The sequence below is a fragment of the Ursus arctos genome, unplaced genomic scaffold (genome assembly GCF_023065955.2).
Source record: "Ursus arctos isolate Adak ecotype North America unplaced genomic scaffold, UrsArc2.0 scaffold_20, whole genome shotgun sequence".
NCBI lineage: Eukaryota > Metazoa > Chordata > Mammalia > Carnivora > Ursidae > Ursus > Ursus arctos.
The window spans coordinates 43,713,246-43,737,302 of NW_026622875.1; the positions used below are offsets into that span (position 1 = coordinate 43,713,246).

The 24,057-nt window shown below is 38.4% G+C and overlaps 1 protein-coding gene across 1 annotated transcript in view; it reads left to right on the forward strand.

Moving 5' to 3' along the window:
- The window catches only part of RBMS3 (RNA binding motif single stranded interacting protein 3), a 632,551-nt gene that overhangs the window by 130,112 nt on the left and 478,382 nt on the right, over window positions 1-24,057 (forward strand). The window contains exon 2 of the mRNA XM_057315983.1: window positions 14,882-15,054. Within this exon, the coding sequence (XP_057171966.1) occupies window positions 14,882-15,054 (173 nt within the window). The remainder of the gene's footprint in view (window positions 1-14,881; window positions 15,055-24,057) is intronic.

Consider the following 24,057-nt stretch of genomic DNA (forward strand, 5'->3'; position numbering starts at 1 on the left):
ACATAGCTTAGCCAACCTCAGAGTGTGTGGACAGTCAGCGTTTTAGAACATGATAATACTCCAAACAGTGCTTCTGCCCAGAAGTAGCTGTGCTGGCGTCTCAGGCTTCTTTATGCCTACATTGGGATATTGGCGATTAAGGAGTTCTGCCACTGTAGAGCATGGTATAGTCTGTGCTTTGGGAAACTTTACTTTCCTTTGCTGCAATTAGAACGTTACACCAGTGGAAGCCTGTTTTCACTGGATAAATAATATCCCCATGCCGAAAAAATGTCTTAGATATGAGTTTACTGATAGACCATAATTCTTTTGAGTAAAAGTCACTACTCTGATAGAGAAAGTTCTATGTTATTAGTCTCTTTTCTCATTTTGTTTTTATCTCTATTATTCCTGATTTCTGGAAACCACAAGAAAAAGCAGTCAAATTAATTGCATGTATTACCTTTGAGAACACTGCTTATAAGATTTGACCGTTCCTCAGCTCTCTTTATTCCGATACTTAAAATAATCACCTTTGTAGTAAAAGATGTTGTTCTTTACTTATTATGAAGAGCTTAGGCTACAATAAAAGAAACAGACATTCTCTTAAGAATTAGCATTGAACAGAGACACTGTGTTCTCTTGTACTTTATTGTTTGTTTGTTGTTGTTGTTGTTTTTGAAACAGAGAGAGAAAGAGGAAACGGTGGGGAGGGGCATAGGAGAGGGTGAGAGAGAATATTAAACAGGCTCCCCACCCAGCATGAAACCTGACATGGGGCTTGATCTCACGACCTGAGCCTACATCAAGAGTCACATGCTTAACTGACTGAGCCACCCAGACACACCTGTTCTCTTATACTTTAACAGATGTAAATATAGACCACATTTTGGTGTGTATCAAATTTTTCTGCTTATCTTTCCTTTGCTTTCTATCCTGCTGTTATATGTACTGAGAACTCTATGCCACTGTTACCTGCCTTAACCGTTTCTCTATTTTGTTTCTTTAGGGCTTTAAGGAATAATTGTCCCTGGATATTTTATTTTTTAAAATATTTTCTCATAATAATATTTGGTTTTATATTACTGTTGAATTTACATGATGAATTCTGTTTTACACATGTTGTAGTATAGATTAAATTTGTATTGGTTATCTGAAAATTAGAAGGTTTTGGTCTTTCTTTGGTATACTATAACTTTTCTCTAATTAGACCCCTCCTTCAAGTAAAAATTCTGGGTAGAAATTCTTAAAGCCAGCATCTTTAGGAAGTCTATGTATAGAAACAAAAAAAAAATTTATTTACTCCATTCGCAAATCTATAAGGAGCTATAATTCTAGCCTTTGCTACACTGTACATACATATTTTGTAAACTTGAACAAGTTGTTTATCCACTATCAGCCAAAATTTTGGGTTCTGTAGGATGTTGGTTATAGGTAGAAAGAGTGATGGGATACATATGTGTTTTATCATATATATATATATATATATATATATATATATATATTTATTTATTTATTTATTTATTTATTTATCATATATATATTTAATACATAAAATTAGCTTGTTAAAATGTTTAACTCCACAAGTTGTTAATTAGCCCATTTCCTGAATTAAGCAATGCTCATAAAACTATTGATACTATGATTTCAAGGAGGCAGCTTTATTATTACTCTAAGTAGTTAATGCTATACTTTTTGCTTTGATGATGGATGCTGTCATAGTTTAGTTTCTTATGTTTGGTTGTCTCTGTTTTGATTCTACTTAAGAGGTGATCAAATCCATGGTGTTAATGTTCTGCCTTCAAAGAGTTTAAAGTAGACCCTGAGTGTTTGTACCTCAAGGAATGACAACATAAAGTTACTTTCTTTTTAAGAAGTTCTGTGTGGGCTAATGAACACAAAGGTTCTCTTTGAGTCCCCTCTTTCTTCAGGAAGTTCGTCTGTTTCCGTCTGTTTCCTGTACTGTACCTCCATTAGATCATGGAGATTTCCTAAATCAGGTACACATTCCACCCACGTACTCTCTCATGGTGTCCTCTGGGCCTAGCACCTGAGACAGGGACACTAAGAAATTCGTATTCTGTTTTCCCAGTGTATTCCTAGCTTCCTTCCTACTCAGGCATATAAACTCTTTCCTTTGTTCATGGCCTCTAGGATGGTGGGCCATTAAATAGCATTTCAATTATGGTCACATCCATTTTCTGATGTAATGGGGTGCCCGAGGTGGCTGGTACTGCATGTGAGAGCCGGTTACTAAATTCTCAGAAATGTTGTGAGCCAGTTGTTCAACTCTTAGTAGGTTAAAACCCACCCTGTAGGAGTGTTTACAGAATTACAGTATTTCCGAAATCAGCAGTTATAGATTGGACCTTTTGTTTTTGCTTTTTCCTCACAGCACTGGAATAGTAGCAGTAATTCTGAGTTAGTTTTCTGTTTTGATCCCCCCCACTCCAGCCAATTTGCCTTCTACTGAATAGAACACACTCTGAGGCTTCTCTTGGGGAGGCAAAGGGATGGTCACTCTTGGAAAACTCTTTTAGTAATTATACCTTTGAAGAGGCTTTTATCTCTGTTTGTTGAAGTATACATAGAATTCTCCAAACTGAAACAAAAGGAAATAAAATATTTTTCTTGGAATATTGGAGATGTGTCGTAAGCACTTTGAAATGTATAAATGTATGGCTATCCCATGTTTATGCTGTAGACTATTTGTTACAGTTACCCTAGGGCACATATCATACAATTTACTAGAAATTAGGGAGATAATGAAACTGAAATAAATAGTTTAAGTAATTGTTTACCTACAAAATATCCTTTCAGGGCAACAATTTTTAAAAACCTAATTATTTTTAGAGTTAGAAGCTATGAAATTAGTAGAGCTTATTTTCTGTATATAAAAGTCCTTTCAGTTAAGTGCATGGACATTTAGTAGTTAGTGTGTTATTTAACTGATCTAAGCTTTTTCCACTGGCAATAAGATATATCTTATTTTAATGAGTACTTTCACAATTTGTAGATATTTTCCTAGAATTTGTGTATTCTAAGAATGACTTCCCTTGTGAAAGTTTGTATTTATCTTAAAAAATTCTTCTAACAGTCTTCTGATCAGTTTATCTGAAGGCAATCAGTATCAGTCGCTAAAATAGTACTAACTGAGCCTAAAGTCTCATTGAAGAATGGCATTTCTTGATTTCAGATTTAGGTAATTTCAGCTGGACAAACATGAATAGACTTTGGAGTGTAAGATTTTACACTAGGCAAACCAGAGTTCGCTGGATCATTCAATAGACCAACCAATATTCCTCTTACTCAAAAGAACACTATTGTTCGTGATAACAATGAGTATTGTACACTGCTTTAGGATTTATGTAAAAATAATAGCAAGCACCCACCGAGGGCTTATTGTGTTCCCGGCTTTATTCCCAGTGCTTTACACATAATCATTCATTTGAAATGTCTAACAATCTTCGAAGGTAGTTATTATCCCCAGTTTCACAGATGAGGAGACTGAGGCAGAAGAATTTAGGTAATTTGCCCAATGCCATGCAGACATTAAGTGCTAAAGCAGGACTTGAACTTGGGTGGTGTGGCCTCAGCATTCGTGCTCTTAGTCACTATGCAATAATAATAATAATAATAATAATAATAATAATATTTCTTTCTTCTTGAGCCTTTGGAGAGTCTACCAGTCAGAGGCAAATGCCCTTTACTTACCAGTCTCTGAAGCATCAGTCAGGTGTCTAAAAAGAACAAGAGTAATTTGGGGAAAGAAAAGCAGCACTGTCTTATTAGAGATAGTTCGCTGCCTTGATTGTGGAGAATATCACTGGGCAAAAAGTATGTCCAGTATCTCCTACAACAAAGAAGATGCACTAGAAATGGGATGTGTCTATACTATTTTGAACATTCTTTAAGGTACAAGGCAGATTAACTTAAAATATACTGAAAACGGGAGACTTCATACAGGTTTACAAATATGAGAAATAAAAGTTTGAAGGTATAAATATAAGTTTCTGATTTAAAAATTTCAATAAATCAGTTAATAATACAAAATGCCCAATATTCATTTTATTATCCGATTACTTTTTATTGAACTTGAACATTAATTTATGCTCATAGTTATCATCTCATGGCCCAAAACACATTAAATGTTGAAAATATATTCGCAGAAAATTATCTGCGCAGGTGCTCCTTCCAGTTTTTATAATGAAGCAGTTATTTTGCATGTATTAATTGCTGTTGCATTTTTGATCTGTGTTGCAACATTGTCTTCTTGAGGAAATTATTGTGTTTTATAGTCCAAATTTCTTAGATTTAGGACTTTTGAAGCGTAGGTTCTGTTTACATTTAATTTTGCTACATCAATAAAATATGAATGAATTGGCTAATAAAACAACATCACTATTTTATGTCATGGAATATAGGTTATTGTTAATGAATTTGCTGAATTGCCTCTGTAGTTCACTGTAAGAAAGCATTCTCCTTTTTGGCCTTGCTTCAGTTTAGAGGGAAATAAGATCGGTAGAAGAGCATATAATACGTGGGGAGTAATGGTGCTCTTCCTTTGGGCTACGCCGGTAAAGTAGACGATGTACTGAAAATGCAGAGCTTCCTCCTGAGGCAGGAACTTGCCTGCCAAAGACAGAAACATTTATTCTGCCCCAGCAGTTTATCTCTGTTGCTCTTCTTTCTTGGTATTAAGAAATTTTAAAATACAGATGAAACTTTGGTTTTAATTAAAAACAAGTAAAATCCATCTTGTGCTTCTCACAGATTATATTTCACTTTCCGGAAATAGCTTTTAATAACTTCCACTTTGGCCAAGGGAGGTATCCAATGAAAGACAGATTTTATGTGCCAAAATCTAGACCCACTCCTGAAGGAGAAAAACCTTAAATATGGTCTCTACTGGAAGGAGATTAATTGTACTTGTCAAAACCCTATGGATAACAGCACAGCGATGGTGACCGTAATTTTGCTCCGCACATTTAGGTACTGCAGTTGTGTGGAGTAGTCTGTGGAGATGATGCCTTGTATCTGTAAGAATGGGCTCCATCAGTTGTGTTCAGTAGAACTTTATGTGATGGTGCTAATGTTCTATGTCTTCCCGTCCAATAGAGCAGTTAGTAGCCACGTGTTTTTGAGCACTTGAAACATGGCTAGTGTGACTGAGGAACTGAGCCTTTTTATTTTAATTAATTTACATCAATTATATTTAAAGTTAAATAGCTATGTGTAACTAGTGGCCGCCATCTTGGACTGCACATATTTAGAGTTCAATCTGGAATTAACTGGAGTGAAGACTGCCTTACTGCAGGTTCTAAATTTGTCACGGAGTAGCTGAACAACCTTGAAGAGTCATTTAAACTACTCAAATCTCTGGATTCTCATCTTCGTTATGGGGGTAGTGATAATAGCTACCTCCAGAAGTTCTGAGATCATCTAAATAAAACAATATAAAATTCATAGAACAATGCCTGGCATGTAGTGTATGTTCAATGAACATTAATCATTGCTATTCTTGTTAATTATTTTATAACCTTTTGTGGATACTTAATTACTAGAAACTAAAAAAGAGGGGTAAATGAAATGGGTTTAAAGTAATAAAAGGAAAATGCTATGATATGGGGTGGAACTTTAGGTGACTCCAGAGGGATTTGTGAGATTTAGATAAATAGAAAATAATCAGAGGATGGCCATATTTTCCAAGTTTCTTTGGACAGTCTCCATTTATACCTTGTGTCCTGATATAATTATCAATGTTTCCCTCTTTTGCTCTTCAAAGTACTTCAGTTTGTAAGATACACTTTAGAGTCACCTAGAAAAAGACATAAGAATGCAGCCCAGGCATTCTAAGTGAAGGGAGGAAGACAAAATAAAGTATAAATTCAGATGTTACCATGGTGTGGCAACAGAGGTGAACGGGCACTGGAAATAGAGCAAAACAGGGTTAGATGGGGGCTGGAGAGCCATCATGGATGTGAGATGAAAGCCTCAATAAAGAAATCAGATTCTACTGCTCTTGTTCTTTGTGCTATTATTGCATTTCTCCTAAGTCAACATAGATTTAATTTCAGAAAAAGTAAATTCTGATCTAATTGGACAGAATCATTTAGTGGATCAAAAAAGTCTTAATACCATTTGGTGTTCTGATTGGCCTTCCATTATTGGTAGTAATTTTTGTTATACATGGTTTGAAACAAAATGCTTCACTTCTATGACCCATTAGCTACTAGTAACCAAGTCAGTAATATGATTTGTTAATATGGAAATTAATCAAATTGAGTGGAAATGGCTCATTATATCTGTTTTCATGACTGAAGAAGAAACTTTGAAAGTGTTCATTTAGTCGCAGTAACGTACTAGGGCAACATATCTTATAGTCATGCCCTGTAAGCTGCATCCGCCGGTCCTCGTTCTATTTAGGATAGAGTACATAATAAAGCTAGGGCAACTAATTGTTGACAATGTTACTGATTGTAGTTTTCAGGAAACAGATTATTGGATTAGGGAACATAGGATATTAAAAAAAAAAAATAGGAAGTGAGTCAAAATAGAGATTATGGGGAAAAAACTAACCTAAAATAATTAAGTAAACATGTCTTATAAGGTAAGAGGAGATCTTACAGAGTCAAATAGTTACACTCAAGTAATTGACTCTTTGTAAGATCTCCTCTTTATCTCCAATTGCCTTTGGAATTGAGATGCTGACCATTGGCTCTCCCAGAGATCTGCACAAGCAGTTATGGTGACCTGTTCTGGGTTTTCAGTCTTTCCCCAGTGATTCTAGCCCACTACAAAAGCAAGTATTTGAGTTGATCTCTGAGATGCACCCAGGACAAACAGAACAGAGGTCCCATCCCAGGATTATAGTCACTTTTGATATTTCTGGGGGATTCTAACAATTACTGTCCGTAGAATAGATGACATTGTAATCTCTACCTTGGGTACCAATCATGGCTCATTTTTTTTTTTCTTTGCTTGAGGAATCAATCCTTATTAATATTGGAATCATGAGTATTGGGTTATTTTCTAGTGTAGACTTGAACTTTAAATGAATGCCATAAGTTCCTCAAATTTTGAAATGTATTTTAATTTTGCTTATTTTTCCTTAAAGAGATCAAGAGTTGGCCAAATTAAAGGATGGATGGGAGCAAAGGCCAGACGTCACCAGCATTTGGAGAACTGAGCAATCTTTATAAAAGGCCGTTGGCATCATTTATAGCAGCCACTCGTCTCTACCTTGTAAATTTGTTAATGAAATTGGTTTATAGGTGCTTGAAATGAACAATAACTAGTTTACTTGTGTTTCCAAGTACCATGAATTTTAAAATGTCATTTAATATCCAAACCTCTGAATGGAATTCAATGACTTTAGATTAATCCTATTTGTAAATAGCACAGAGCAATGTGTGATTATGCAATCTGCTGAGGTTTTTAAAAACTAATATTTACTGCAAAAGTGAATCTCATCCTAACAGAATTTTAATAAAACCTCAATAGTGATTTGTAAATACCTTGAAACTAATTAGTCATTCAATCCACAGTGATTGTTTCATCAGTGCTCAGTTATTACTTTTTGATTCTCGATGAAAATGACAAACCACAGTTCTACTGACATAGTTTCATCTCAAGAACAGTGGCTTAAAAAAATAAGCTTAAAACAGTGCTTAAAAAAATAAGCGATTGACTGTTGTAGCACCCCCTGAAAGGTACATTACTCCACCTGGGATTCAGAGAGCAGTGTTTCTTTTAAGGATCTGTGTCGTCATGATGCTGGTGAAAATACTAAGATCAACAAGTATTTATTGAGTATTGACTCTGTGCCAGGCACCGTGCTAAATATTTCATGTGTAATTTATATATTAAAGCCTCACAGCAGTCTTATGAGGTGAGATCATCACAATTCCTATTTTACTCGTGACTAGAGGTTTAAGTGCCTAGTTAGTGGTCCAGCAGGATGCCCAGAGGGCAATGTGGAGCTCTTAAACACCAAGTTGCTGCTGTTGACGGTGGCCATTACCAAGAGACAGAGAATGTGCAAGTGATTGCCTTTTGTGAGGAGTCTTGGCCTTAATTGCTCATTTCCGTATCTGATCTGTGGGCAGGAAAAGAGAAGTGGGGCAGGTTTTCACCAAACTCTATTATAAAAGGTGTAATTGAAACGATTGTTTTCTATAGTCGTATTCTAAATAATGGAGGGGCAATTGCCTGGCATAAAATTGCAAAGCTGTAATATATGTGGTTCGTGAAACCATGGCTAAAATTGCATGTCGTGCCTTAGATACTCGTGTAGCTGCGTTTATTCTTGCTCGCATGGACAATATTTGTACACACACTCATTTGAGGCTATTATAGGCACTCCAGTGACTGCTACAGTTCTCGCCATGTCTCCTCGCTCATGTTGTGTTCACACTAGAGGAGAGGTCTGCAGAAGCAAGGTTATGTGGAAATTATACCATCTGGGAGAGGAATTCAATAGCTTGCAGCAGTGTTATCCACCGAGCAATGGATTGCATGTGTACGTGCAGGCTAAATAATGTATGATTTAAGACAGGAATGTGGTTTGTATTCATTTTTGGATAGTAAAAGACTTGGCATGTCAGTCCCATGGGAGACTTTACCCAGGGCTTTACCCTTGAGTGGATAAAAGAGTACAAATTCTATTGCACTGGAGATGAATAAAAACAAATTGGGGAGACCATCAGCAGAACAGACTGCTGTGTGATGGAGTCCAAGGCTACTCCAAAAAACCACCAGACCAACTGCTTCAGGATCCTGCCAGCAACCAGATGCTGGGAATAGAATTGACTGCAGTTTGGCATCGAGGCCCTGTGATTCCCAGCCAAGGGGAATTGCATGCAAAAAAGATTTAAAATTCTCTTTGTAAAAGAGTTATGTTTTCAATAAGGGGAAGAAGTATGTTTCAGACCTGGTGTGCTACAGATGATATTTGGCATACCAACGTCTTAGTTACAGAGGGTAGAGGCACGGGGAGGTGAACACCGTATACTTGGGGGTAAGAAGTTGAACTTGGGTGGGTGAGGAGGTTTCTCAATGAAGTGGGTTGTAGGCCATTATTACTATTATTGTTCCACGAGGGGTATTGTATTGGTATTAGTTCTTCAAGGAGAGGGGCCGGATCTATTTAAGGCATTGATTATTGACCAGGAGTGCTTTTCCCCTCCCAGGGGGCATTTGACGATATCTGGAAACATTTTTGGTGACCACAGCTTGGGGGGAGGGTCGTGCACCTATCATTAGTAGTAAAGGACAGGGGTGCTGTTAAATATCCTACAGTGCACAGGGCAGCCCCCCACAACAAAGAATTATCTTGTCCAAAATGTCAATAGTGACGCATTTGAGAGCTCCAGTTTAAAATGAGCTAGCTAGTGCGTGTGTATTACAGCCCTGCCTTTTATTCATCTAATATGTTTGACACGGTATGAAAGATGATCTTTAATGATTTGCTTTACCCTATTGATATGGGAGCAGCATTTATTGGCTATATCGAATGCTTTCTGTTAAAACATCAAAAAAGGGAAAACAAACAAACAAAACCATAACTCATATTCCTCATATTCAATTAACCTCCAAAATACATAGGGGTTAAAAACACAACGAACCTCCCTCCAGACCTACACGCACAAATCACACGTTTTATAGGACTGTAGGAGGACCCGGTTGATTCACTTCTCAAACTTGAAAAATGAGGCATATTAACAAAGCACACAAATGAGTCAGCTCTTTAAGGTGATCTACAAGCCCGTTCATTTTCCTGTTATCCAATCACACACCATGAATCTTGACAAATGAACCCACTGGTTTGACATTATTTGAAAACTCATAACATGCTTGCTTCTGCTGGTCACTTCCCCTTCGAAATTAAATTTTAAAATGGACTTCGTTTAAATTCCGATAGAGGAAAAGGCATATTAACCTCCATCTTGACTGTATGCTGTTTACCTTCATCCTTCTTTGCCTCTGCCTTGTACTTGGCTGCACCACGGCCTCTGTCAGTGTCCTCCTCCAAAGTTCACGGTCAGAAAGCCGTTCGTGTGTACTGGTGCCTGTGCCCTTAATACGTAAAGTTCTAGAGTGTGGAGGGGAGGACTGCGTGGCTTCTGGAGTCAGACTTCCTAGGTTCAGGTTGGGGCTTGGGCTGTGTGACCTTGAGAAGGTCATCTGCCCGTCTTGCACTTCCGCTTTCCCATTTGAGAATGAGAAGAGTATTATTTGCCTCATTGGGCTGTTACTTAAAATGCTTAGGAAGCACACCGCCAGTGCTACCTGTAATTATTAGAATCATTATCTTCCAAAATGGATGTCAAGACATTTTATTTAATTTCCCAGAGAGGACACTGGTCCTGATTCATGGATGTGGCAGCCCCAACACATGGTTCAGAGGGCTTTCACCCCATCCCGTGACACCGAACGTCTAGACCCTCCCAGCTGTGCCGCTGTGAATGCACATCTGAGGGAAATCTGTGTACTTGCCAAGCATGTGCAGGTTTAAGAGAAATCCGATCTCGCTCCTTCAATCGAGTGCCATCTGAAGGCCCTCTTCTGAAAATGTGCCGTTCTGACTGGTCCTAGCCAAGCTGACACTGCAAATTCATAGCACCTCCCTGCCCTGCTACGGCGTTCAGTAACCCCAACTGTGAGTCCTCGCTGCTCCTCAACAGGATTTATAAAGTGTGACTCTGAGCAATATAGCAAAGTCAGTTTCATCTGAGGGAAAATAAATTCTTTTTTTTTACTAACATTTTAAAATTTCTTCCTCTGTGCCCCAAAATGATTTAAAAGCTAATGGATGATAAAATCCCAAATCCATCTGAAGACAAAAGAATTGAGAAAGGAATCAGAGCCACTTTTAATTAGGAAAGTGGTTGCTGTGACCCATTAACCTCTAAAGATTATTGCTCCTTTTTTTTTTTTTTTTTTGAGATGCTGTAGTTTGGTCATTTGTCTTTGGCACCAGAGCATACAACAATGCTTTTTGCTTTTCACAAATTAATTCATTTAGGCCTTTGCATTTGTCAGACGTTCTGGGAACCTTCTGCCAATGTTTTGTTGATTAAAGGATGTGTGTTTGGAAAGTGGGTGGAGAGGAGGGAATTTATAATTCTTAACACCAAAGAATGATTTACAATGAGGACCGCTAGCTGAATCATTCAGTATATCATCAAAGGATGAATGAAATATTAAGGATTAGCGGGAGAGGGGCACTGGGTCTTAAAATCTGTGGGTTGATTGGCTCAATCACACTGGAAAAGTCTACCTCTTTCTGCAGAACTTCTAGAACTCCCAAACAAGAATAAGACGTAGAAAACCACTTTTGATTGTGTATTTTTTTCAAAGGGCTTTTGAAATACATCATTTCTCCACAACAGCCTGGTGCTACTGTCTCTATAAATTACATACCTCGTTTCCATGCACACAAGTTCCCTATGGTCATCACAACTTTGATTTGGTTTTGACTGTTTTGTTTATTTATTTATTTCGTCCTACCGAATACATCGGGCCCTTTGGAGGGCATATTTATTGTTTTAGGCACCATGCAATTTACTAAATGGTATTCTGGCTATGGAAAGGCTTACAAAGACCCGTGAGGGTGTGGGGGAGAAGTCAGTAAGCACCCATTGAACATCTTGTAGAGAATGCTTTCTTATTTGATCAATCAAGGACTCAGTCTGTGCAGGTCCATCAGAGCTATCATATAGATAAAGCTGATGACTTTTTCTTTTTTTCTTTTTTCTTTTTTTGTGGCTCCCCGGTAGTTTTAAAAGCTATGCAATGGGAAAAACTGCTTTAAACAAAGTCTCATTTTACAAGAAACCTCAGTACAGAATGGAATTCAAAGAATTTGGAGAGAGGGGAGGTGAAAGTGGCAACAAACAGCTTTTAAAAAGCCCTGGGAAATTTAAGAAAATAAAGCACATAATGGAAATAAAAGATAAATCCCATCTGTCCCATTGGGAGGTACAGAGAGCAGGATGCTGCTTTAGCAAGGACTTGTTGAACACCTACTAAGTGCAGGACTTGTAAAGAGATAGAGCTTAAGTGTCAAGGGGCGTCCAAGGAGCAAAACGGAATAATAATAATAATAATAATAATAATAATAATAATAATAATAATTCTTCTTCTTCTTCTTCTTCTTCTTCTTCTTCTTCTTCTTCTTCTTTTTCTTCTTCTTCTTTTTCTTCTTCTTCTCCTTCTCCTTCTCCTTCTTCTTCTTTTTTGAAGATTTTATTTATTTATTTGAGAGAGAGCGCGCCTGCACACGTGTGGGCAGGGGAGGGGTGAGAGGGGAAGCAAAGGGGAAGGTACAAGCAGATCTGGTATTGAGCATGGAGCCCAACCCCAGGCTCTATCCCAGGACCCTGAGATCATGACCTGAGCAGAAATCAAGAGTCAGACACTTAACCGACTGAGCCACCCACGCTCCCCAAAATGGAATTCTTAGATCAAGGAGGAATAGTTTTTCATGCCAGCCAAGAAACTTCATGCAGCTTTATGCAGATATTAAATTCCAAAAGGCAATAGATGTATTTCTTTTACTCAAACACTGGGGACAGAAAGTATTCTCCTGTGTAATTTGTTGTAAAATTCCACAGTAAAAATGTTGGTAACAAATGAGGTAATACCTAAGAAATGGTTGACGAAATGTTTATTTCAAAGAAGGAGGCTCTGGGTTTTGCTCCTGTTGTGTCTGTTGTTCCCCCCCCTCCCCATTCCTTAAAGAAACTGCCCAGGACACTCTTGACCAGTTTGTGTTTGCATTAAACCATTCTGTCTTATCCTCTCCCTCACTTTCCTCCCTAAGACGAGAGCATGAGGGAGGAAGGTTCAGATGGTAGGTCTGGTGGGTCTACAAGATGGACCAGACCCTGGCCTAGGAAGCAGTGGGAATTCAGAGACAAGTATGCTTCCAGCAACCTCTCGGAGATTTTGGTAGCTGACTTTGTTTTGAGATTTACAATTAAGGAGCAGATGAAGCTAATACTGAAGCTTCTAGTAGGGGGGTTGGTGAACGTCAGCAACACTGAAAGAAATGGGGTCATTGTGCTGGGTGGCTGGGGTGGGGAATTGGGAGATGAGAAAGCAGAGATAATGAGTTTCATTTGACTTACTGCATCTAAGAGACATTGTCCTATAGCCAGTTAGAAATATGGACTGGGGCAAATCTGGTAATTCTGGAAGGTGTAAAACAGACTATTATAGCAAGAAACAAGGCTGGATACTGCTAAAACTTGGCCTCTTGTTGCTATGGGCTAAGTGTTGTGTTCATTCACTTATTTATTGTACATAATATAGCCGAAGTATTTATTAAGCACCTACTTGCTGTTTGATAAGTACACACCTCCCACCCCTGATAAAACAGCTAATGTATCTTCAGGTTAAAACTTGGCTGAACATTTTCCCACTTGATAAATGTGTTCATTGTGCCTTTAGGTAACATTGTAGTTTATGGTTGAGAATATCTGGAATAGTTATATAGACTAATATCAGTAGCAAGACAATTAAGAACTACTATTATTATCATGATTATTATTCTTGCATTTTTGTTACTGCTAACATTTATTGTGCACTTACTAATTTCCAGGAATCATTTTGTTTACATTAGCTCACTGAGTTTTCATAGAGACTCTGTGACATACTATTGAGATTACTATTTTTATACTCCTCATATTAATGAGAAGGTTGAGTCTCAGAGAGGTTAAGTCACCATCCAAAGGTCACACAGCCAGTAAGAGGCATAGCAGGGTGCAAACCCAGATATTCAGTGTAATTTTCGAACTTTTGCAGCTTTGCCCATTAGACAAAGAAATAAAGTATAGTGAGTAATATATCTACTAATTCTGGCATGTATAGTTATAAAGACTCTCACATTGCGTACTCTAAGTTGCTGGGGGTCATTTTATCTTTTTATGTTGTTATAAAATAGTTTGACAGGTTAGAACAATAGTTCTCTACGGAGGGAGATCCCCTACTCCCCATGCCAGGGGACACTTGGCTGTGTGTGGAGACATTTTTGGTTGTCTCAACTAGAGGATGGGTGCTACTAGAATCTGGTGGGTAAAGGACAAGAATGCTGTTATGATCCTGCAATGAAAAATGGAGGACGTACAATGTAATGAACACGAAGGGCCCCACAACAGAGAATTATCCCCTCCAAGTTGGCCGTGCTACCTAGATTGAGACCCTAGAATAATTCAAAGGGAACCTTGACTGTAGTGAGAGATTGATGGCTCAGTATTGCAAACAAAGGGCATTCACCATGAAGAAACAGATTTGGGAGTGGGAGAAAGAGGTAAGATAGATTCATCCATCTGTTTGTTCATTCATAGATTCGCCATTTATAGAGAGGTTTCTATGTGTCAGGAGTTATGCTGGAGTGGGATGGTGAGGACAATAATGGAAGGAAGTGTGTCTTTTTGTGTTTCATTTTGTTTTGTTTTGTTTTTTTGGAGAGAAGGAGGGAACAAGGAGTAGAGACAAAGCGAAGATGTGTGGCTGTTGAAGCGAGCTAGAAGCAGGACTTTGGTGCCAAGAGTGAAAGAACTATGTTCTTGTAACAGGGAGGGAGGTACCATGCTACTTTACAGGTCTCAGGAGAATTACAGCAGACTAGCTAGGAAGCCATATGACACTGTCAGGAGCACCTGGGAACTTCTTTTTGTCCCATTTATGGCTAACTTACACTGATCCAAAGGCAGGTCTGGGGTAGGGGTGGGGGGTGGAGCAAGCGATCTCAGGAGTACACAGGCTGGGATATAAAGATGTGTGTGCATGAGTGGATCAGAGAGGCCGAGAAGCTTGCATTGCTTTCGAGTTGCGCTGCTGGCCTGTGAATAGGTGCTGGCTTTGTTTTTCCAGTAACAGCCTTTTCTGTTTCCAGCAGTCCTATGCACCAGCTCCCCACCCCATGGCTCCTCCCAGCCCCAGCACAAACAGCAGCAGCAACAACAGCAGCAGCAACAGCAGCGGGGAACAGTTGAGTAAAACGAACCTGTACATTCGAGGCCTTCCACCAGGCACCACTGACCAGGACCTAATCAAGCTGTGCCAACCGTAAGTGCCCCTCTGCTCCCCGCACCCTTTCTCACCCCCACGCTGGCTCCTGTGCTCTCAGACCACACAGGACTCAGGTTTGCACTCGGTATTCCCCTTTACTGGTGTCTCAGTGAGGAAGACTCTGCGAAGACTTCAACTGAAGGGCTAAGTCCAGCTTATGTCAGCAAGCGGGATTTGTGTGCTTTTTGTTGGGGGAGGGGAGGTTCCTGAGCAGGCATCCCTGGGACTGCAGGCAGATACGCAGGTATTGACCAGAAAGACGATGAGCAAACATTAGTTGGGCCTTCAAACCCCACATGGCTGGTGGAATCCGAGGTGAATTTCATAAAGGTAGCTGCTGTTCTGCAGAAGCATTAGCGAAGGGAATCTCAAAAACTTGGAAGTAGAGGATTTCAGGACGGTGACCTCCCCTGTTGCAAAGCTTTTCTGGCCAGTTCTTGGTAAATATAAGTTCAGCCAGGACCAGATAATTGGGGAATTATAAAACGAATACTCTGGTTTCCTTGAAAACATCTCTGTCTACCTCCAGTGAAGCTCTTTCCCACCAAGGCCAAGAACCATACTTAGCAAGAAGTTTTGGATTTGCTAGGAAATGTGGTAGTGATTAAACGCCCTTCGGAAATGTTTTTGTTAATCTCTTATCTACCAACACTTAGGTTGTTGACTCTCTTATTTCTGTGCAAATAGAATAAACATATTTAGGTTTGCCCTCTAAATGAAATTAATAATGGATAATGAATTAAGACTCATGGACCTGTATTTTTAAATTGCTGTCTGATTATTTTTAAAGGAATATCGGTACAGCTATTTGTCATTTGAATATGCCTTAGCTGGGTATTTTTAAATTTGGGGAAACTATTACTCAATTTTTCTTCTTCTCTTTTGCAATGCTTTCACAAGAAGGTTGAGGGGATATTTATATTGTAAATTTTCCAAACTCTAAAATATTGAAAGAGGAAAGCAAAGCGGACAGTATTTATTTGTCTTTGTTCTGGATTTTAAGATTGGGAACAAATATCAAAACACCAGGAAGAGACTGATAAACCAGAACACGAATACATAACTCTATAAGCAATTAACAAAGCAGTACGTGTGGGTTACAGTGGGTGGGGGAGGGGGGCTCTTGCTGTTGACGACCTTGATTTGTGAAGGAGGTAGGGCAAAACTTGGAAAAAGAAATATTTCCTTAAAAGCAGTTATTTAAACAAAAGGAATGTGCCAGGGCTAAGACATATAAATATATGTTAGGTTTTGGTCTGTGAAATGTTGGGTTTGGACTTGGAAGGTAAATAACTCAACTTTTTCCTGGTGTTGTTAGAAACACATAGACTATTTTGAAAAGTAAGAAATTTCGGAAATGTGAAAGATTGTGGACTTTATGTTAAAAGCTTCAGAAGAAGTATCTCTTAACGGATGCTGATAGGAAAAAGGGTAGCCATTATCTCTGACTCGTATTGGAATCTCATTTATAAAAAATATTGGTGGGCTTAAGGAAGATATTTTCTCTTTGTTCTATACCACTCAGAGAGCTTGTTGAAACACAGATTTCTGGGCCCAAGTGATAATGGCTTACCAGGCCTGGGATGGAGACCAAGAATATGCATTTCTAACAGGCTCTCTGGTATTGTTGCTGCTGGTTTTTGAGAAGGAGCACTTCTCTCTTCAATAATATGGAGACCACTGACTATTTCTAACATGTAACATTTATGAAATTAGTTTATGAAGGTAGTCGAGGTGGAGTCCTGTTCATTAAAACCCACTCAGCCACTGTGGGACTTTGAGGCGAATCACTTACTCTCTTTGAGCCTCAGTTTCCTCTTCTGAAAGAGTGGGTTGACTTTGATTATTTCTAGGTCCCCTGGACTACCGGTGGTGTGTTGGAGCTGCCTCTGACTGGTGCATTAGGATCAATCGTTAAATATTCAGGAATCCCATGTGTGGTGTGTTCCAGACTCAGTGGCTTGAAATCAGCCATGGTGGGAGTATTTACACCGCAGGAGCCAGCAAGCCGTAGAAACAAGGGCAATTTAAATGTTATCTTATGTTTTCGGAGAGCTGGTTTCTGAACACACCACTGATGTAGCATTAGACTACAGATTTCTGTGTCCTGTGTCCACTTTTGATAGAATGTTGCCAGAAATGTATAAATGGAAAATGTCACCTAAAAGCCTGTATTGATGTTTTTAACCCAGGAAAGAGATTTACTGACACGGAGACATTATTTTTGAGGGAAGAAGTTCTGTTAATGTTCTTCTGTGCATCGGAGAAATTGAGAGAATGCTAAGAGTGAAGAGGGGACTGGTTACTTGTTCGTATTAGATTTTGCTGGCTAATAAGATCGGACCCATGGTATTGTTATTATAAACATGTTTGTGGGTTCTCCAGTTACTGAAGTGGTCTGGACCTGGGATTTATTGCTCCGATTATTTTTCCTAGAGAATTTTGGAGAACTGATGTGATCAAGCCACATAATGTAGAGGGAATAGCTAAGAGATCTGGTTTTGGGTCCTGGCTCTGCCATCAACTGGGTGTGTGGCCTTAGACCAATGCCTTGTTTTCACCCTAACTTTGGTTTCCCCCATGTATGAAATAATGGGTTTACACTTGATAATCCTTTAAGCTTCTTTTACCCTAAAATTCTAATATTTCATTGCGGCCCTCATTATTATTTAGTGGTAAAATCTGCTCTTGGATACTTTTCTATCTTTCCCCAACCCCGTTTTCCAGTGTTGGCAGGGCCACAGCCTGAGTTGGTTTAGCTATAGTGGTAAGACCTGTTATATGGGGGTGCCTGCAGTAAGAGACCGATGCAGGTCACTTGTAAAATCACGTTTCCTCTCTTGTAGAGTTGGTCTCTTGCATCGGTCATTAGTATTTTACATTCATAGTTTTCTAAAGATTCAAATCATTTTATATTCCTATTACTCATCCAACACTTTAAAAACATCTTACCTACAAACATAAGATTTGTAGGTTTCAATGAACTTGCCACCAGGATTGATTTTTCATGTTTATTTCAATGGAATTATAAGTATTTTACAGTTAGTATTTCCTTATATTATAGGAAATGCAGTATTTGCTAATAACCATAGTAATAAAATAATAGAAAAAAACAGAGATATACCAAAAATAAGCATAGATATATTGAATTATCTGGTATTACAGTACAGTAATCCATATTAATACTAATGAACGGCAAGAAAATGATATTAAAGAAAAGAAATCACATTATTTCTCAATGTATAATCTGAGAGCAAAGTCTTATTGAGGGATTCTATTCACATTCATCATCAAAGCTTCTATGTTCAGATCACAAGTAAAATCAAGGAAAAGAAAACAAGACTAAAAACTGATTTCACTCATTGGGAAACCTCTCTAGTTATGTTTCGAATGAGTACATCACATGGTGTGTCTTATAGGAGATACTATAGTTAAAGACTTTGTAATGTCTTTATCTTGAGAAAGTTCAAGGAACTTTATTGTGTTCTCAATCAAGAAATATTTACAGAGCACCTGTGCTGCATGCCAGATACAGTGCTGAAGACTCAGTGGTGAGTAAATTTAGACAAAGGCCTTGCTTTAGCAGAGCTTATATTTTATTAGGGAAAATAGACATAAGTGAAATATTCATATAATTAGATATGAAATTTCAACTAGGGGCACCTGGGTGGCTCAGTCGGTTAAGCATCTGACTCTTGATTTTGGCTCAGGCCATCACCTCAGGGTTGTGGGATAGAGAGAGTCCTGCATTGGGCTCCACACTCAGCGGGGCATCTACTTCTCTCCATCTCTGTCTCCCTCTCCCTCGGCCTCTCCCACCTTTCTAAAAAACAAAACAAAAACAACACAACTATAAATTCAAAAAAAAAAAAAAAAGGAGAGGAACTTGGAACCAAGAGTCTTTATCACATGGGATCTACCTGAGTTAGGGCAACGAGCAAAGGAATCTCTGAGGAAGTGACAATTGAGGTAAGATCAGAAGGAAGAATATGTTTTACAAGTGGGGAAGGAAGGTAAGAGCATTCCAGGCAGAGCGTCATGTGTGTAGAGCCAATGGTTGGAGGGAGCATGGCAAGATCAAGGGGCTGAAAGAAAGCCAGTGTGGTTATAGCAGAGACAGAGAGGTAGAGTATGGGGCAAAATGAGCTGGAAATATGGAAATATGGGATAAGGTGATTTCTTTGTGGATCATGTTAAAAAATGTGTTTTATGTTAAGAGCAATGGAGGAAAACATTGGCTTATCATAAACAGGAAGGTGACCCCGTCAGATTTTTGTTTCAAAAAATTCCAGCTGTGAAGTGGAAAGAAGGCGTCCCGTGAGATCAGGGGACAATCAGGGTAGGAATAGTTGAAAAGCAAGCTGGAAGAATAATTTAGTCAGAGAAGGTGTGAGGGTTAATAATTGTGGTGGTAGACTAGTTATGTGTGGTGAAAGATGTCTTTTTTTTTAAATGCACTTATTTTTCCATGAAAAAAGAAAGACTTGAGAGACAAGTAATCAGATGAACTCCGAATGAAACGGTGAAGTGGCACGGAAGACCCAAATCAGTGATTTTTTAATCTCTTTTTCGTACCTACTCATGAATGGGCCATCAAGATATTATTAAACATTTAAGGACTGCAATATTAAGAGCAGTAAGGGCAAACATAATGAAAATCAAAAACTCCTATTAACTATACAGTTATATTCATGGGAGGGGTTCTCTTTTGGAAATCATGGGTAGAATTCTTGGATTATATACCCTTTGTGCTTATCTCAAGAGGAGGAGATGGAGGTGGGGAAAGATAAATTTGACTTGAGAGGAGAGAGAAAGAGAAAGTATTGCAACTTCTGGACCAAAATTTGGGTGGTATAATCATTTTTTACATGTAAAACTATATTTCCTCTCTCAAAAAAAAATTGGTAACTTCTCCGATATGATTGTAAACGTGCCCTTGAAACATATTGAAATTACTCTTAAAAAAATAAAACCACATATTTAACATAATAGAATTTAAAATCGAAAACAAAAATCATGATGCATTTATATTTTGTACATCTACAATATCTTTTATCTAACCAAGCTTAAGACTTTAACTGATTTTAACTAATACATTGCCCTGAGAAAGCTCTGGCCGTGTATTGCCTCACTTCCAGTGTTGAGGACAACACTGCGGGGGTACAGAGTGAATTGTTCTTCTGTTACAAAGTAAGCATGCGGAAAGTGCTAAGGCCACCTGAGGCAGAACGAAGGGAAAGTAGGGAGACTCTTGACTAGGTGCACACGTATTTCCAGTCATCACCAGAAGACCAGAAGTCTGCTGTCCTGCCCTTCGTTTTTCTCTGTAAATGTTCTTTGCTAAGTTATGACACCCTAGCATTGCTCCCTTTGAAATGAAGCTGTAAATGTCGCTTTAGCTTTTCACAAGAGAGGAGAAATGCCCCAGATGAAAAGCCAGACCAAAGTAAGAGGGTTTGAGCTCCAGAGCTGAGGGTCTGCCCAAGCTAATCTCCCCAACTTTCACCCAACCCTGTGGGATGTCTGCTTAGGGTGTGTGCGGGACGCTGAATAGTTACAGCAGACTCAAGTGTCATCCGGGCTCTGAGTGCAGAGTCCATTATACATGGTGTCAGACAGTTTTGACAAATGCACCGACACAATCAAACCTTTTATCAATTTAAAAGTAACCTTGTCACAGTAATCTGTCAAACTGTTCAGATACAACTAAAGGAAAACAAGTCATCATGCACTCCAGAGTAACGGAGTAAATAAGAAAAATGTGACTGGAAATTTCTTTTAGTTCTTTCCTACTGTGTCAACGAAGATTTAAAAGTTCCCTCTAATAAGACCCAAGGAAATTTATTAGTAGCTTTCTCCTGAAAGTCAGACTCAAATTACACGCGGCTGCTTTTGAGGTGTCATAAATCTGTATGGAGGCAGGTGTGAAAAGGAAGTGAATTTGAGGATCTCTGAACCCTCCTTTGTGTAATTTAAATGAGACAGTGCCTTTATGGTCCAAACTAGATGTCTAAGTCATTGAGTCAGCATAGATCTGATACTTGATTACATGTATTAATTCAGATTTATGTACAATTATATTTGCCAACTATGAATTATAAACCGGACATAGTATTTGGCTTGTAATTAATTGATAATTATCATTAATAAGGAATCATTATGTTTATATATATTAGCAGCATTTATTGTGTATTACGTAACACATATTCTAAGTTTTTATATTACCTCATTTAATGCTCAAAATGGCCTTATGGGGGCACCCATGGTGGCTCAGTCGGTTAAGCATCTGACTCTTGGTTTTGGCTCAGGTCATGATCTCATGGTTTGTGAGATTGAGCCCCACGTCTGCCATTGCACTTGCTTGAGATTCTCTCCCTTTCCCACCCACCCCCCCACCTCATGCTCAGGCACATACGTGCCTATACTCTTTCTCTCTCAAATAAATAAATAGATCTTTTAAAAAAGTCTAATGAAGTGGGAACAATAATTACTGAGTAATAGTTGAATAAACTGAGGCTCAGAAAGGTTAGGGGCCTTGTTGTCCAAGTTTATGCAGCCACCCGCATTCAAAACCAGCTTGGACTTCAAAGCTCTTATTCGTAACCACTAAAACATTCATTTAATGAGAATGAGGGTGGCATAAGTTACATGAGTTCTCACATCCATGGACACCTATGACAATCCCTTGAGGAAATTTAAAAAATATTAATGTCTGAATCTCACCCCCAGGGATTCTGATTTAACGTATGAGGGGTCTGCTTAGAGACTAAGATTTGTCAAAGTCAGCTCAGGTAATTCTAATATGTAGCAAAGTTTGGGATTCCCTGGAGTGAATTATGCTCATGCTAATCGAAAAATATAATTTAATCTTCTGTTTTAACTTCTTTACTCTGACTTGCATAGAATCTAGCAACTTCTTAGGAGCTACAAATTTGTTTTCAATTAACCAGAAGACTTAAAAATAAATTTTATTAAGATAATTTTGGGGTGAATTGGATTTTCCAATTAAAAAAATGGGATTTTTAGATTTAGGCATGGAAAATCAAGCCCTGAAACAGGACTCTAAAAGCACTTTAAAGAATGTCCTTGGAAGGATCTCACTTTCCTTCTTCACACAATTTTTATTAAGTCAAACATTTCTTTAACATTACACTTTTAATAACATTTGCATTTAATTAATGATTGAGCAAGGAACTCTTCCTATTTTGACTCATGTTATTAAACTAATATATATTTACATTTTTCTTGCTGACAATAGTCTAGTGAACATATCTAGTAAATGATAAAAAAGTAATCCTCCGGCGCTTGGGGGGCATCCTGGAAATTATTGTCCTGATTCATTGACCATTCTTTTGTTATTGTTTTTATTACTTAGGATGAAGAAGATTCTGTTGAATGTCTGTGATTTTTCCAAAATCTATTTATTTGAATTGCTGATATCTAATACTTCTTCCTAGAAACAGAGAAGAGAAAAATAAAAACAAAACCGTTGAGAGCACAAGTTAACATAGGTTACTGTGTTGGTAGACACACAAAATAGCTGGGGATGAGGAAGAGTGTGATGAACTCTCTCTGGATGTGCCAACTAATGGCCTGGAGCTCTGGGAGAAGTAGAATTCCATGCAGGTATCTTGCTGAGTTCCTGAAATTATGAGGAACTTGAGGTTCAAGGGCAGGACTCCTTGCAAGCTCAGAGGGCATCTTGGTTTTTGGTTTTCCCAGTGATATTCTAATTGCCAAATACAGTTGACTTTTTTAGTCCTTATCTTATTTGATCTCTGTGTTACTTAACCCTGTTTACCTCTCTCTTATTCTCGAAATATCCTTCCGGGGCTATCAAATTCTTTCTTGGGTCTCCTCTTACCTTTTGGAGATTCTTCTTTCTAACTTCTCTTTATCTGTCTTCCTCTTGAATATTTTGCTGTTTTCCAGAGTTTGGACCTTCTCTGTTCCTGCTTCACAAAGTCTACTTAAATAACCTCAGCTGTTCTGATGATTATTAAATCTACATCTCCAGCCCATGGAGTCTTCTCTTAGTCCTAGATCCTATCTCATTATCACTGAAAGATTCCAAATTTGTATCCCAAGAGCTATCAAACTCATTGTCCAAAAAAGGATTATTCTTAGACTTGTTCCTTCTTCAGTGTTCTCTTTCTCTGTAAATGGCACCACCATCCACCCAGTCATTCAGATTAAATACAAAAACAAACAAACAAAGAAACCCTTGGAGTCACTTCTTTTGCCAGCCAAGAAATAGTTGCCAAAGTACATAGATTTCAATAGCTTGGTATTTATGATATCCAACACCTCTTCTGCTTCACTACTGCCATTGTTTATTTACTCATTTATTCAAAGGTATTTATTGAATGTCATCTAGGTGCCAAGCACTCCAGATACCTTAAGGACTGGTTAAGTCTTGGCATAGAGCTTACATTCTCATGGAGAGACATAATACACCAATAAATGAATAGTTAAAGAAAACATCAGAATATGCCATGAAAAGAAGGTTGAAATACCATGAAAAGGAGGTTGTAAGTAATGACTGGCAGGTTATTATAGACTGGGTGACCTCTTTGAGATGAGCTCTCAATTTCAAGAAGGAGCCAGGCATATGATATTCAGAAGGAAGGGCATCACAGGCAGATGTAAGCTTGTACAAAAGTCCAAAGGTGGAAATGAGCTTGGTGTATTCAAGGAACATAAAGGACAGAATAACAAAAGAACAGTGAGTAAGGGGAGGTAGGGATAGTAAGAGATGAAGCAAAAAACGTGCACCAGGGCCAAATCAGTAAGGTTTTGTGAGCCAGAGTATGGAGATTATATTTTATCCTAATTTATTAATTTCATTTAGCAAAATCATTCTGGCTACTCTGTAAAGAATGGATTTAGGGACATATGAGAGCAGAGGCATGCAAATGAGCAAGGAGGTCATTGTGGAAGTCCAAGCAGGAAATGGTGATGGCTTGGAGTAGAATCATAGTGGTGGAAGAGATTAGATAT